Raw genomic sequence first — 16935 nt, 5'->3', positions numbered from 1 at the left:
TCTTTATAGATGACACTAGTGCATCAACATCATGAGTTTGGAACAAAAGATAAGGGGCGGGTTGGTTGGTGTGTGCCAAAATAAATCAGGTCAGGACACAGTGGGTCAGATTCTTGGCTGGTTAAAATCAGTGTAGTTGCACTGACACCAGTGGAGTTTACTCCAGCTCACAGTAGGGTGACCAGATGTCCCGATTTTATAGGGACAGTCCTGATTTTGGGGTCTTTTTCTTATGTAGGCTCCTATTACCCCCCACCCCTGTCCCGATTTTTCACATTTGCTGTCTGGTCACCCTAAGTTCACACTGGCTGTGCTGCGGGGCTGGTGCTACCCCTAAAATGTAATTAAAAGCCCACCAGCTCCTAACTCCCCATTATCTTTTAGAAAATCCTTTTGCAATGGAGTTTTCTATTCATCTCTTGATGGCTCAGAGAACAGGTTTTTCATTGACTAGTTTCAGACCACTTCAGAAAACCCCAGACATCTCCAGCTAGTTCAGCAGATGCTGCCTGAATGAAAATGCTATTTTTCAAGTGGAGATTTTTTTTAAAATTAAGATTCTTCCCAGGCAGCCAGACTAGCCAATATGAAGGACAATGTCTTATCTGATTGCGCTCCTGACATGACTTCATCATATCTTTCAATATTAGCAGAGCAGGGAGTGGGGCCTGGGGGCAGTGTAGAATCGGACTGGTAGGACTGGCATAGCACTAGGCACATTCTAGGAGAAGGCTTAGTGCCCCTGTCAAATAGAACCCCGCTTGAATTTACTACACGTTTAGCTAGATGGATATGTAACATATCATGGATTTTCACCACAAAGCTTTCCTCCTCATATGCTGGAGACAATAGAAAGAAGCGTGTGTGAATGTGACTCAACTCCTCTGAGAAGGAAAATGTGCCGGGGCAGTATAATGCCAGTGTGTGTGTTTGTGTTACACCAGTAAAATCCAGACTTCAATGGAGCTATGCCAATCTGCACCAGGTGAAGATCTGGCCCATATGGGCATGAATAACTCTTACGTTGTGCAAGGCTAGGGCTGTGTGGTGTTTAGATGTTGCTTGTAATTATTAGAACTGGGAGCACTGGTTGTTGGGAGTTTGAAAGGACAGGAAACAGGAAGGCGGAGGGAGGAGTTGAGGAGGCTGAGTGAGAGTTACAGAGGGTGCAGCAGCAGCTTGGTAAAGAGGTTTCCACTGTAAATAAAGTCCTGCTGAAGCTTGTTAGTACCTTGCCTGCTTGATACAACAGGCTGGTGCCCAGTGAGTAGCGGATTTCTTTGCTGGGGGATGTGATAGTAGCAACTGACTTCAACATGGTCACTTGCTCCACGAGGCATTGTGCACAAGAGGAGTCGAAACGCCCTGGGGTTGAACCTCAGCTGGTGCAAATCAAGATTAACTTCAGTGGAGTCTGTAGAGTTACCCTGGTGCTAGTGAGAGGAGACGTGGGCCTACAAGGGGGGTAGGGTCACAAATAGGTTTCAGCGATGTGTGCCAGAATGCCTTTTGTTTACGGCCATATGAGGGAGAATCCTGAAACTTTTGTCTGTTGTAATATGGGGTCACTGCATGTAAGAGGTTGAGAAAGACTAGCATCATCACTACCATGTGGCATGTAGGGGTACGTTGTGCTAGGTGCTGTACAAAGAACCAAAAGATAATTCCTGACCCAAAAAGTTTACAATCGTAGACAAGAGACAACAGATGGGCACAGAGGGGGGACGACAAGGACCTAAGAGATGGGGCTTTTATCACATCCATGTGAGGTTCTCTCACCGCCTGACTGATCTCGCTGTTAGGAAGTAACTCCTGCTTCTCGGATTAAATTCACCTTTGACGGGGCTCTTGGTCGCCATGGCAATGACAGGGAATCTCGGCTACTCCTGTCTGACAGCATAATGCAACTCTGCTCCCTGAAATTGACAAAGACACATCACCTAGAGCTCCACAAGCCAGATGCTGTGGTATTCCCTTCACTTTCCTCTGGTGCATAATGACACTGAGGGCTGGTTGCAGAGGCAGCTGTAGCTATTCAAATAAGGGACAAGTTCCAAGCGATAGAGTTTTGATGAGGACCATGGTTCCAAATGGAAACAGATCTAAAAAGCCATTTGGTCCATTTAAGCTCATCAGTTTCAATTCACTGTCCCCTACCTCCCCGCCCCCTCCCAGGAGAGCATCTCAAGGCCCACTGGGCCAACCCAGTATCTTTTTGCCTCAATTGCCTTACCTAATGGCCCATTGCAAACATTTATTGTCCTTTCATTCCAACATCATCGTTCCTGTATATCTGGTGCCATCTGTTCACCTTCTAACTTGACATTACTGCCCCATAGCTCTGTCCTCTACACTCCACTCCAAAACAGAGCACAGCCTGCAGGAAAGCAAGCTATTGGTGAGAGAAGAGGGGGTCATGACTGGGGCCCTGCCAAATTCACAGTCCATTTGATCAATTTCATGGCCAGAAGGTTTTAAAATTGGTCAATTGCACATTTTCTACTGTTTACATCTAAAATTTCACAGTATTGTAAAGATGGGGGTCCCAATCCCAAAGGTTCCCAGAAGTGGGTCTGATCTCCCACCTTTCCCCCCCCAACTGCCATGCAAGGGAAGGACAAGTCCTATCCCTCCTGAGTCCAGCAGGGACTTGCAGCTAGGAGCACCCTGGATGGGGCGCTGCCAGCAGCAAGGAGGAGATCAGATTTAATGGGGAAGGGCTTATTTCATGGTCTGTGACACGTTTTTCACAGACATGAAATTGGTAGGGCCCTAGTCATGACACATGGGTTTTAGTCCCCTGTATGCCACTAACTTCCTGGGTGACCTGTCGCAAGTTGCTTAACCACTCTGTGCCTTGGGTCTCCCAGGTGCAAAGTGAGCCAGACGGCCCGGTGGTGAAGGCGCTAGCCTACAATGTAGACGACGTGGGTGCAGTTCCCTGCTCTGTCGTAGATTTCCTGTGTGACGTTGAGCCAGTCAGGTAGCCTCAGTTACCCATCTGTGAAATGGAGCATGGAGGCTGAATATATTAAAGACGGGCAGTGCTTTGCAATCTACAGATGAAAAGTGCTACGTGTTATACTCGTCTATCCCTTGGGGCAGGGAGAGGCGATTGTTATCAAGCGCTCTGAGATCCTCAGATGAAGAAAGCTTTAGAGATGCAAAGTGTTGTCAGTATTATTACAATTATTACCTACTGTTCAAGTGACGCTATACAAGCTTTTCTGGAGATTACGGGTGTACGGGAGAGGAGGAAAACAGAGGGCCAGAATTGCAGAGCGGGCCCTTCCAGAGCTGTATGTTTCCTCCCCAGCCACGTAGACTAATAGATACCCGGGTCTGATGAAGACTTAAATATGCTGTATCATAAAGGTAACTAACTTCCGCTCCACCACTCCCAGGAAAAAGGGCAGAGGAGCCCACCACTCCCAGGAAAAAGGGCAGAGGAGCTTTCAGAAACTAATCTGCAGGCCTGGTGGGGAATGGGAGGCAGGTGGGCATTTTTAACATACTTTAGCAATCAATTGTCAGTGTCATTTCTTATGACGATTAGTTCTTGATTAGCATGAGACCAGGCCTGGGCACTTCAGCACCTCATGAGCCTATTGCCAGATTGCTAGCAATGAGAATGACATGACAGGCTTTCACTCCAATTGCTATGCGCCTGGCACGTCTTCCTCTCAATTCAGTCCAATGCTATCTGAGCATGGTGGCCTAGCGCCATGTCCCATTACATCTGACGGCACCTTGGCAGCCCCAAACCGCCCCGGTGCTTGCTCTGTATTATTTCTCCCTACGGCTGGTGCCGTGCAGCTGGATGGGTCTAAGAGACTGGGTAACCAACCAGGACTGTCAGCCTGGTGCTAATTTCACTGCCTAGCAGAGCTACAAGTGGCAGTGAAGGAAATGAGCCGCAGAACCATTTCTCTTTGGCATCCATGCTCTGGGCACCCAGGGGTTCGGCGAATCAGAGCAGGGGTGTATAAACACGATGCAGACAGCTATGCTTAGAATGCTGCCTGGGTTTTAAGATTAAATGCAGGTAACTCCCTGCAACTTTAGCAGGAGTCAGAGCTGAATGAAGTGCTGAAGTGACCGTGTTCAGGCCTTCTAAACATCCCAGTAAGGTCATGAGCAGGGTTTGATACAGGCAGGGGAGAGATACCAGAGAGCTTGTGTCACATCTCCTGTGGAATCCACCTGAAAAACCTCTGGTGTGTCTGGGTGAGAGAGGACATTTGCTTTGATTCTGAAGCTCTAGAGGCCTAGACTGTAGAGATTTCACAGGTTCAGGGCCTGCTCTTATCAGTGCTAGGCACCGTCAGCACCCCAACAGGGTGTTACTGTTTGTCCTACTGCAGATGAACTCAGTTGCCTGAAGGAAGAGTAAGGCCTCTAATACTGGGCCATACGTACAGCTAGAGTGGAATCTTGCCCTGAGACACCCGCACACAGCTCCTGCTGAAATCAGTGGGATCTTCACTCTCCGAGAGCCCTTCTGGAAGGATTCTCAAGCAATTCTGACCTATCTGGTGGGCCCCTTCCCCGCTTCTCTGGGGTGGTCAGCAGGACCAGCTCCAGCTGGTGTTCAGCCGCAGCTCAGACCCTTATGCCACTAAGCCAGAGGCTCCAGCCCGGAGACCCTAAGACCAGCAATCCAGGTCCTCAGTCCCCATCTTTTCCTGAGCTCCTTCCTACCCTTCAGCCTTCTCTATGTTTTCTTGCCTGCTTCTGGGTTTGTCATGGCAGCCTACCCTACTCCCATGGTGTCGTCTCTCCCTCCTAGCCTAGTGTCAGACCCTTTACTCCAGAGCAGGATCCTGGTGCTTCCTCTCCTGCCTGGGCTTTCTCTGGGTGACCTCCCTCCTCCTGGGGAGTAGCTGCAGGCTCCTGTCTTTGCAGGCCTCTTGCTCCTTTCAGTGTCCTGGCTTTATCTTGTACCCCAGCCCTTCCCCTGCTGGCCTTCGCTCTCAGTTAACACTGCCTCTCCCTTTCACAGGTGATGCCAGGTAACCTAATTGGCCTCTCAGGCCCCCGTTAACCCTGTCAGGGCTGGGAGGGGCACACCCCATCACACCATCCAGTTCATCCTCCTCCCACCCAGCGCTCACAACCTCCTGAGTCCCACAGCTCCTAGGACAAGCTCCCCAACCCCCAATCAAACTGCCCAACAGCCACCAGCACCCTCCAGTTGGACCCTCACCCACAATGCAAAGGAGCTTTTAAACTGGGATTTCATAAGTCACCTATGAGAATTAGGTGCCAAAGCACCATTGAATTTGGATGGCAGCTATGTGCCTAACTCCCTTTGGCCTGGCCTGAATGGCTTACATTCAGTCATCCTGCTGTTAGGCTGAAAGATGATTTTAACTGCGTTTCTAACAAGCAATAAACTTGCCTTTTCCCACCCTGCAATTACAGGAGGTAGGTGGCTGCAGGCCTGAATTTAAAGGATCACACTTGGCATTTGGGCTCCATATTGGTTGATCCCCCTTTCAGACTCCATTTCCAAGGACATAGTGGCAGACCTCGAATTTTGCTTCCTTCTTTATTTGCAAACCGATATTCCCCTGAGTGATCCTAAGAACAGATGACCCCAAATTCAGAGCCTAACCTGGGCATACTTGATATTTTTCAGACACAGTCAGCTTTTTTAGGGGAAGATTCTGCTGTCACTGAAACTGACTGAAATTCGGGCAAATTCCATCATCACCTTCAGTGCAGATATCCCAGCTGGGGCTGATATCATGGATGGCAGGCTCTGTCCAATAGGCTGAGATTTGCAATGGAATCTAAGAGATTTAGACACCCTAGTCCCTCCGAATTTCAATGGAGTCTCTCTCTCATCCTCTCTATTTCAGGGTATTGTATTTCCACCCACTAACATGGCACATTCCATGTAAAATCAACAGCAAAGTTCTTAGTGGAATTTATGGTCCTGCTTTGAGCAGGAGGTTGGACTAGATGACCTCCTGAGGTCCCTTCCAACCCTGAGATTCTATGCTTCTGTCTGGCACATTTCCCTTTTTGGGGTAAAAATTCTGCTTGGGGTGGGATATGTGTGTGTGTGTGTGTGTGTGTGTGTGTGGTTGATTGATTTGTTTCAGGGTAATTGTTTCGGTTGGTTGGTTGGGCTGGCGTATCGGGTTGAAAGGGTATCAGTGGTGGGGTTTATGAGTAGGAGGAGGGACAAGGTTATGAAGTGTCATTGTTATAGCACAAAGGCCTTTCCAAGAACAGGGTTTTGCAGCGTTTCCAAAAGATGTTGAGGCTCTGGATTCACCTGATCTCCTTTGGAAGTTTGTACCGCAGTTGGATCCCCTTGACTGAGAATGTTTGGTCTCAGCTCCCATGTGCTTTGGCCTCAGCCAGGGCTGGCGCTTCCATTTAGGCGACCTAGGCGGTCGCCTAGGGCACTAGGATTTGAGGGGTGGCATTTTGCCACCCTCGGCGGCAATTCGGCGGCGGGGGGTCCTTCCACACTCCGGGTCTTCGGCAGCAATTCTGTGGCGGGTCCTTCACTCGCTCTGGGACCCGCCACCAAAGTGCTCCGAGGATCGGGAGCGCGGAAGGACCCCCCTACCACAGAATTGCCGCCAACGACCAGGAGCACGGAAGGACCCCCGCCTAGGGCGCCCAAAACCCTGGTGCTGCTCCTGGCCTCAGCTTTGTGTTCTGCGTTGTCCCAGAAAAGAGCATTTATTTCAGTGGTTTATGATCTGGGCATCTAACTCCCTTAGGCTCATTTGAAAATCCCATCCTTAGTCTTTTGCTGACACTCTGTTTGGGGTTTATTTCAAAGCACATTCCAAAGTGCATTTTAAAGCACACGCCAATAAAAATAAGAGATGCATGACTTCGCCTCACTGCCCATAGTAAAGCAAATGTTTATTTAATATGTTAAGTTGTCTTAGGCCGCGGTCTGTCAATTGATCCATTTTCCTAGAAGAACTCTATTTAATTCATCTTGTAAAACTCTCCAAGGCCAGAGGCTGTTTTACCAGAAAAGTGGAACTAATGAAAGTATAACAAATTGAATAGGCAAAACTTTCAGGTCCATTCCTGTTGGAAAGTATCCTTCATATTTCTCCTGGAGGGCTGAGAGGTAAAGGTTATGGCCCACGGTGCTTTTTCTGGGTGACTGCCTCACTCAGAAAAAAAAAAAAAATCAAAGCAAAATACATTGACCTTCCACCCAATTTTGGGCTCAGTTCTGCTGGCCAATCTTGTCCTTGATCCATCAAAGCCTGAAAGCACTTGCTAAACTCTAACCGCATCACCTTGCAGAATCAAGACCTCTGTGGCAGGGGCACCAGAACAGAGGGTTCCAGGGGGCCATGGTCCCATCACTTTTCACCGTCTGTAAGGGCCAGTGACAGGGGAGTGAGTGGAGGATGGGCTCCTTGGGGGAAGAGGTAGGGTGGGGGCGGGGCCCGAAGGGATGGAGCAGCGCAAGGGCAGGGCTCCGGCACAAGGAGCGGTGCGAGGGCGGGACCTTGGGGGTATGGGCAGTGGGGTGGTGGAGGCTCGGGGATCAGGGAGAAGGGGCGGTGTGGGGGTGGGGCCTCAGGGGAAGGAGCAGTGCAGGGGGCGTGATCATAGTTCAGGCACCAGTGCCCCTCCCACACTTTTACGGCACTTCTGGCACTCTTTGGGCCACTCAGAGGTGAGCATTCAACAGTGCAGAGCTTCTGTGTCCCAGGTGAAGGACCCATGGTGAGACAGCTGTGTCAGAGCCCCAGGGAGTGTGGTGGACAGTACTTAAGGGCCTCCAATTCACAGGAATGGCAGCAGTACAATGGCAGATCTAGGGCAGTATAGCAGTGACTCAAAAACAGTAACAAAATGACAGACTCCTTTTCCCCTTTGATTTTCAGGCCTACATGTTCAAATGTGTCTTGAGATGCTACAAGTACATTAAAGCCAGCAAGAATGAGGAGGTGAAAGTCCTGCCAGAGTTTGCTGAGAAGGTGAGAAGTCCCGAACGCCAGCTCCTGGTGTCCCTCACAAAAAGGGCAGGATGTGTGGATGGAAATGAGGCACACCAGCCCAGATTACTTCATGCAGAATTGAAGCTTCCATTAACCTCTATTAGAGGTCTGATGCACCCCCACATTACTCCAGTTTTAATGTGGTGTAAAACGATTTAAACTAGTGGAGTTACACTGGGATACATGAAAAACTGGAGTAGTGTAGTGCTGAATCATGGCTTCTATATTGCAGGAGATAGAATCATAGAATATCAGGGTTGGAAGAGACCTCAGGAGGTCATCTAGTGCAACCCCCTGCTCAAAGCAGGACCAATTCCCAACTAAATCATCCCAGACAGGGCTTTGTCAAGCCGGGCCTTAAAAACTTCTAAGGATGGAGATTCCACCACCTCCCTACGTAACCCTTCCAGTGCTTCACCACCCTCTCAGTGAAATAATGTTTCCTAATATCCAACCTAGACCTCCTCCACTGCAACTTGAGACCATTACTCCTTGTTCTGTCATTTGCCACCACTGAGAACAGTCTAGCTCCATCCTCTTTGGAACCTCCTTTCAGGTAGTTGAAAGCAGCTATCAAATCCTCCCTCATTCTTCTTTTCTGCAGACTAAATAACCCCAGTTCCCTCAGCCTCTCCTCGTAAGTCATGATCCCCAGCCCCGTCCCCTGATCATTTTCCTGCCGTCCACTGGACTCTCTCCAATTTGTCCACATCCCTTCTTTAGTTGGGGGACCAAAGCTGGACACAATACTCCAGGTGTGGCCTCAACAGTGCCAAATAGAGGGGAATAATCACTTCCCTCGATCTGTTGGCAATGCTTCTACTAACGCAGCCCAATATGCCATTGGCCTTCTTGGCAAGAAGAGCACACTGCTGACTCATATCCAGCTTCTTGTCCACTGTAATCCCCGGGTCCTTTTCTGCAGAACTGCTGCCTAGCCACTCGGTCCCTAGTCTGTAGCAGTGCATGGGATTCTCCTTTCCTAAGTGCCGGACTCTGCACTTGTTCTTGTTGAACCACATCAGATTTCTTCAATGATACTTAGGGTCTGTCTACATTACCTGCTGAATTGGCAAGTAGTGATCGATCTAGTAGGGGTCGATTTATTGCATCAAGTCTAGAAGCGATAAATCAACTCCTGAGCACTCTCCCGTCAACTCCTGTACTCCACCGCTGTGAGAGGCGCAGGCGGAGTCGACGAGGGAGCAGCAGCAGTCGACTCACCACAGTGAAGATACCGTGCAGAGTAGGTCTAAGTACGTTGACTTCAGCTACGTTATTTACGTAGCTGAAGTTGCGTAACTTAGATTGACACCCCCCCCAGTGTAAGTCAGGCCTTGGATGCTTGAATGTGAACCAATGCAGAGCTGTCTTGCTGAATATATGGGTAGCCTGAATCAGGTGTTCTAAGGCTTTGCCCTAGAAAAACACTTCAGCGACCTGCGTAGATTCTCAAAGTTCAGCACTTGCTTAAGTCAATAGGACTATGCTTAAATTCAAAGGTAAGTTCTTTGCTGGACTGACATCTAAGCAAGCTGCGATACATCCCCATTCATTTCAATGGTTGTTAATGCCGAAGCCCAACTGGAATATTTTCAGCTATTTCACTGCTGACCATTTTAGCAGAAACTGCTCTGGGATTGTGTGTGTAGCTGCTGAAAGGCCATTCCAAAAAACATAAGGACACACCATAAAAATAGATTGATAATCAGGATGGTTGAAAAGCAGTAACTCCCCCGCCAGCCCCCACAAAGAAAAACATCCCCCAAAAAAACAGTTGTGAAAAATTGAGTTGAAACATTTTTTGTTGTTTTTATATCTCAAATTGGAAATTTCAACCAATTCTAATAACTGTCCAGCTAGGAGAGTGTGGAGCCCAAACACTGTGGGTCTGACTCTTGTGGCTGGACTATAGAGGCTTATGAATTTGCTGCTGTTGTTGCACTAACAAGCTGGGTCATCTGGCTTAGGCTGTAGTATTTTTCTGTCTTTTGATTCAGAGGTTCTGGGTTCAGGCCTTACCACAGGCTTTCATTTTCCAGTCCTCTGTCCTTCATAAGCCATGTCGCTCCCTTCCCACTCCTTTGCCCTGGGGAAAGAAACACACATGAGGGAAAATCCAATTGACACATTTTCCTGTTTCCAGAGCCAGGCCGGGGGTCTAACGATTTCTTCCTTCCAGGTCATGCTGCCGTCATATGAGGAAGCCGTAGAACTGCCCCCTAAGGAGTCTCCACCGCCCTACTCAGGAGTTTAAGCCCCAGCCACTGAGATGGGACAACATCTCTGCTGCTGTGAATGCCTCTTAGCTTTTGTGCCTCAACTGGCCGATGTTCAGCATTCCTGAATAATGCCTCTGTTCCGCGGAGAGCGTGCTCTGGTTCATTGGACTTGGAGTTCATAACGATTTCAGTTTCTGCTGTGAAAATAGAAGTGTCAGGTCTGATTCTTCTCTCGTGCTGGTTTCATCCCAGCACTGTTCAGTTTGCTTCCAAGGAGCTACTGCCGATTTACACCTCTCTCACTGAGAGAAGAATCGGACCTGCAGAGTAGGAAGTAGAACCCAAAAAAGCTTTTTGCTGAGTGAGCCCAATTCTGAAATATGCTCGGTTACCCAGCAGCTTTTAATGAAGTCTTAAGGGGGAAGGACCAGAAAAGGCAGATGATTCCATGTGAACAGCAGTGCAGCGCTCAGCCTGCCTGTCTATGCTACTGAGTAGGAGCGTGAGATCTGGCTGTCGGAAGTGCTGAGATCCTTACATTATTGCCCTGCTGTTTTGCACCTCCTCGTCTTTGTGGTTTTGCTTTTCGTGTGTGATTTGAAAAAATGAGTTTCAATAAAAAGCTAATGGCGTCAATCCCTGACTCTGTGGCTTCAGTAGAGCGCTGTCCTTGCAGGCGAAGGAATATAGCAAATAAGCAGCTTTCCTCTTAAAAGCAACTCTGTTGAAAATGCCATTGTGGGGTTTTAGGTTTATTTTCACTCACTGACTCCGGATCAGATCGGCATTATTTGCAAGTAAAAAGACTAACTGCCGGCCCTGCAAACTCTTATTGTGAGGCTTCCTCCCACTCCCAGTCAGAGGGAGGCCGCTCAGGCTAGTCCGATGGGGTCAGGACCAGAGTCTGTAAGACAAGCAAATAGTTAATACCGGGCTTTAACCTGGACTGGGATACCTCAGGTAGTCAGCCCTCACCTACAGTCTGTCAGGGCTGGCTGGGCCGAGCAAATAGTCTTTCAGGGGCAGGCTTTAGCCAGAGTGGAGCTCAGGCAGCCAGCAAACACACAGTCTTTCATGTGCATAGTGAAGGAGCTCCTCTTCTGGGCTAGAGCCTCCTTGCACCGGGTATGGGGTCCACCACCCAGGGTAGGGTGGTAGGAGGATGTGGGACCACCCTACTCCACTGCGTCCCAGCCCAAGGCCCTGGCAGAGGCAGGATTGGCTGCCCCTGTGTCCGCGGGGATCCAGCCGCAACACGCCAACTGAGCCGTGCCAGGCTCTGCATCTGGCTGGTCCCTGGGCTACTTCCTGTCTCCCCAGGGTTTGGTACTTGCAGTCTTCAGGCCTCTTCCGGCTCTTCAGGGTAAACTGCAGCGGGTATTACGGGCCAGTCCTCATCCACGCCGAGGCAATCGGGAACAGCCAGGCACAGGTTCCTCTCAGGGCCTTTGGAGAACAGGCTGAGCATCCTCGTCCGTTGTAGGCTCTTCCCCAACTGAGCTGCTGGGCCAGCCTTTTATACTTTCGGCCCCGCCCCAGTACTTCTGGTGAGGGGGGGGTGGGGTGATCTAGGCTCCGCCCTCCAAAGGGCATCAAATGCTCCCTCTCACTCCTGATCAGAGGGAGGCCACTCAGGCTTACTACACCTATACAATCTGAGAGTCTAGCTGGATTCTTTCCTTCCTGCCCATCGTTTCCAGGGATAAAGATCCAGCCAGCCAAATTGTGCTTTTTGTTACACTTTAGCAATCAATTAAAATTGCAGATGAAGAAACTGACCAGAATGCATTACCCAGTGCTGCTGATGATGCACAAAACGGAAATAGACTCTTGCTTGTACTCCCAGAGCAGTGTTAGCTCTGCAGAGCTAAGGGGAGTAAAAACCAGTTAAAATTTGATTTTCCCCCTCAAGTCAGCAAAATATAGAGAGAAGATTCCCCAGGTAATAAGATTCCATTTATAGCTAATCATGTTTGCAAGTAGGACCACAAGCAAGTAATAATGGAATAAAGTAGCTAGACCTGGGTGAATAAACATAGTTTATTTCTCTGAAAAATGGAGTTTTGGACTACCCAACACTATGTGCAAGTTTGACACAAATAGTTTTGACCATTCCTGAATCAGGCAGCGGAGGAGGAAGAAGTAGTCATGGTACTGCTTTCTTCCCCTCCCGTCCCCCATACAGTCTTTAGTCTGGGGGTGAGGGAGACTCAGGCTGGAATCCCCAATCCAAACACAAAATGGATTTCTTCAATTCACCGGACAGTCTAGATTGCTTTGACCTGCACCTTTTCCCCAGCACACTAAAAATTCAACCATTTTCCCAGCTGTACGAGTGACCCTATAAATCGTGCTCATCTCATCTGTGCATTTCCATGGGGAACGTAGAGTCAAAAGATTCCCAACCGGCTCTGCAGTTGTATGACCGGGGGCAAGAGTTACTTCAACTTCACTTCTCTTCCCAGCTTTTGACTTTCTTAGCTATTGAGATTTCAAGCTCTTTGCGGCAGGGACTGTCTCTTGCTATGTGTTTGTACAGCATCTAGCCCAAGGGAGCCCCGATCTTCTAGGCGTTTGTAGACGAGCAGACTCACCTCTGCGGCGCCTCCTGCTGATGTCTTCTGGGAATTAGCTTGATTCAGCTCTGGAGCACCCTCTGCAGGCTGGTGATCCACCTGTCCTCTGGACCCCGTGTCTCTCCCGGACCCGGTGCCTTTCTCTCACCCTCTATCCCCACCTAGCCTCAGTATATGGCTACTGCCAGTCACTGTCTAGCCCCACGCCCTAGGGTAGATTGCAGTATCAGGCACTCATCACTGGCAAGGAGGGTTTGGACCTGCTGCCTTGGCCTACCCCTAGGCTGCCCTCTGCAACCCCCAGGACCTATTAGCCCAATGCTAGGCCACAGCCTGGGGCTTTCCAGGCTGGAGCACCTCAGTTTCTCAACCTTTCCCCAGCCCTGCTCCACTCAGGTACCTTGTGTCCAGCTCCCTGCAGCCAGACCCATCTCCTTTTATAGCTAGAGAGAGACTGTTTGCACCTGGCTTCCCTGACCTCTTTATACAGGCCAGCTGTGGTCTGATTGGGGTGTGGCCCAGCTGCAGCCACCTCCCAATCAGCCCAGCTTGGTAGCTCCCAGCCACAACCTTCCCTCAGGGCTGTTTTAAGCCCTTCAGGGCAAGAGCAGGGGACCACCCTGCTAAAGCGATATTTTAATACTGTTGCTAATAACATCATCAAGGCATCAGCTATAGACAATGGGGTTGCCCATATGTTGGTAGAGGCCCAGTTTGTCCCACAGAGCTCATCATTGGTGAGGATGCATGAGATGGAACAAACCCAGCTTGACTCAAACATCCCAGGAGAACTTTGCAGGGTGGGATTTTCAAAGCACCTTAGGTGAGCAAATCTCATTGGATTTAAATGACAACCCCCCCCAAATTTATGAGTCAAATTCAACCAGCTGCACACGTTTCTGAAAGCAGAATTTAGTCCTCGAACTCAGCAGAGGGGAGGTTCTGGCTCTCCTAGCAATCTGCACGTGGATTGCTGCTTGTTCATGCCCTCCCCTGAAAACTAGATGCCAGTGAGGCTGAAAGCATTCCTTCAGCAGATGTCTATTTGAACTGGCAGTGAATGAATGATTGGCGTGATGCGTATGCCGTCTTCTGTACCAGGGAATTGGCCTGGTCTCCTGGATCGAAAAGGCTCGCTAATGAACCAAGCTCTGCAACTACCAAAGACAAACAGGAAGGAGCTCAGAGGAAAGCAACAATCATGATATAATGCTTCGAAATATCAGATTTAATATTCAGGGCAAGGTGGGAGAACAGAGCAGGTTCAGGCTAACTGATAGTGCCTTATACGATTGGGTCTCAGGCAGGGGTACGTGTGCCCCTGGGGATACACAGAGCTCTTACAGGGCGTCCATCAGCTCATCGAGAGATTTGCCTCGTTTACAACAGGCTACATAAAAAGTCAGTACAAACTAAAATTTCATCCAATGACTTGTTTGCACTGCTCTATAAACTATACCCTGAAATGTAAGTACAATATTTATACAAACAATGAGGAGTCTAAAGTCTAACGGATTTATTTGGGCATAAGCATTCATGGGTAAAAACCCCACTTCTTCAGATGCAGGACTCCTCACCATTTTTGTGGCTACAGATGAACACGGCCACCCCTCTGATACTTGATACAATATTTATAGTCCAATTGATTTATCTGATAATTATATGGTCAAATTGAGAAAGGCAGCAGTTTTTCAGTTATAGTGGGGCTGTGCCACTTTCATATTTCTCTATCTCATTTTGTAAGCAAGTAGTTTTTAAGTAAGGTGAAACTCGGCGGTACACAAGACAAATCAGACTCCTGAAAGAGGTGCAGTAGGTGGGACAGGTTGAGAGCCCCTGCTCTATACAAATACAGGCAAAGAGATTTATACCCATCATACCTAGGCTGGGAGATGGGTCTTTGTCCTACCTGAGGAGGGGCTGTTGTACAGATGGACAATATTGCAGCTGTGCACTGGGAGAGCAGGTCCTTTAGCTAGAGCACCATTATGTGTATTCCAGTAGCCACTAGCAGCCCCAGGACCTCACTGTGCTTTGCAAACACAGCCCCAAAAGACAATCCTTGCCCCAAAGAGCTTCCATCAGTGCAAATGGTCTAGTACTTAAACCCCACGGCTGACTCCAGTAGGGTTGGTTTGCACTATTATTGGCCGTAGACAGCAAAACTAAACTGTCTTCCCATCTATCAGAGGGTTAAAAAATTAAGCAGGTCTGCCAGTGAGTGCACTGTATGATGGACTGTCTGGGCCTCAAGTTTCCCCATCTGTCCAAGGGGATAACACCACTTTGTTCCTTTGCTGAAGTGGCTGCAGGTTAACACCACTGTTGATGTAGAGTAAAATATCCTGCAGCGCCTAAGGGCCAGAGTGTCGAAGGGCTTTAGGCTCCTAACGCTGCAGATTGGCACCTACTGCAATTGAAAAAGCACCTGAGTGGTGATTGAAAGGGGAGTTAGGCACCTAAGCTGCTTAAGGACTTTTGACAATCCTACTAGCTGCCTATCTACATGTGCAGGTGCCTAAAGCCGTTTGACAATCTGGCCATAAGTGGCTTAGGCATCTAAGTCACTTTAGGGCTTTTGACATTACCCAGAGTGCTCTGTGCACCTCACCTGGAGACCCATAACTACCGTAACGACATGGCCTGTTGCTAGGCCGTGCCCCCAATGGAGATTGTCACCGTTCCATGAAGCTTCTGGATGTCCCTTTCATTTCCTGCTGGGGAACTGCCTGCTTGTTGGCTGTCACATAACTGATCCTGTAATAACCCTCCTGCTAGCGTCTACAGTACATGGGCTGTGTCCTGAAGGCCATGCTGACATTTCACTCTGGCCTCACACAGGCACAAACTCCCATTGGCTGCAACTGGAGCTCTGCCAAAGCAAAAGTGGAATACAGCTAGTAAATGTTGGTCCTCTATATGTTCACCAGTGCAATACTTATGGGGCAGGCTGGGATCATGGTTAAGCCCCTGGCAGGGCCGGTGCATCCATTTAGGCGACATAGGTGGTTGCCTAAGGCGCTGGCATTTGGGGGGCGCCATTTTCTTCAGCAGCGATGGCGGCTGCCGGATCCGAAATGGGCCCTGGTTGGGACTTCGGCTAGCTAAACAAAGGCGATTAGGAGTAGAAGATCTTACAGTCTAGCTAATATGTCAAGCTAACGAGAAGCTGGATATGAGTCTACAGTGTGCCCTTGTTGCCAAGAAGGCTAATGGCATTTTGGGCTGTATAAGTAGGGGCATTGCCAGCAGGTCGAGGGATGTGATCATTCCCCTCTATTCAACCTTGGTGTGGCCTCATCTGGGGAACTGTGTCCAGTTTTGGGCCCCACACTACAAGAAGGATGTGGAAAAATTGGAAAGAGTCTGGCGGAGGGCAACAAAAATGATTAGGAGGCTGGAGCACATGACTTATGAGGAGAGGCTGAGGGAACTGGGCTTGTTTAGTCTGCAGAAGAGAAGAACGAGGGGGGGATTTGATAGCTGCTTTCAACTTCCTGAAAGGGGGGTCCAAAGAGGATGGATCTAGGCTGTTCTCAGTGGTACCAGATGACAGAACAAGGAGTAATGGTCTCAAGTTGCAGTGGGGGAGGTTTAGGTGGATATTAGGAAACATTATTTCACTAGGAGGGTGGTGAAGCACTGGACTGAGTTACCTGGGGTGGTGGTGGAATCTCCTTCCTTAGGTTTTTAAGGTCAGGCTTGACAAAGCCCTGTCTGGGATGATTTAGTTGGGGATTGGCCCTGCTTTGAGCAGAGGGTTGGACTAGATGACCTCCTGAACTCCCTTCCAACCCTGATCTTCTGTGATCCTATGATGATCTCTAAGTGTAACTTGGCGCATATGTTAAGGACCTTCCTTCCCCCTTGTGGGCCCCAGGCATGTGGCAATCTTTGCGCCTTAACTGTGCAATGTGCCTTCCTAACATCCTGAGCTGGTGTGGGGGCGAGTAGTCATTTATCACTTATATAGGAACCTGGGGAGGGTCTGTGACCCAGAGCAGTGTCTCTGAAGCACAATGCCTCCCAGGACTACTCTGAGGGTGATGCAGCTTATCTGCTGCCCCGGGCTCTGGGCTGCACCTAAAGGCGCAATCTAGCCCTCAAGCAACCACTCATCATCATATGAGTACAGGGTTAAAG

General features: G+C 49.1%; 1 protein-coding gene across 1 annotated transcript in view; it reads left to right on the top strand.

The window, feature by feature from the left end:
* Window positions 1–10852, top strand: part of LAPTM5 (lysosomal protein transmembrane 5) — a 33169-nt gene extending 22317 nt beyond the window's left edge. Inside the window, exons 7-8 of the mRNA XM_032802219.2 lie at window positions 7881–7973; window positions 10177–10852. Coding sequence (XP_032658110.1) covers window positions 7881–7973; window positions 10177–10251 — 168 coding nt within the window. The 3' untranslated portion in view covers window positions 10252–10852. The remainder of the gene's footprint in view (window positions 1–7880; window positions 7974–10176) is intronic.
* Window positions 10853–16935: the final 6083 nt, after the last annotated feature.

The sequence above is a fragment of the Chelonoidis abingdonii genome, chromosome 25, assembly GCF_003597395.2.
Source record: "Chelonoidis abingdonii isolate Lonesome George chromosome 25, CheloAbing_2.0, whole genome shotgun sequence".
In the NCBI taxonomy this organism is placed as follows: domain Eukaryota; kingdom Metazoa; phylum Chordata; order Testudines; family Testudinidae; genus Chelonoidis; species Chelonoidis abingdonii.
The sequence above is the reverse complement of the archived record's forward strand: the minus strand, read 5'-3'. Positions and strand labels throughout refer to the sequence as shown.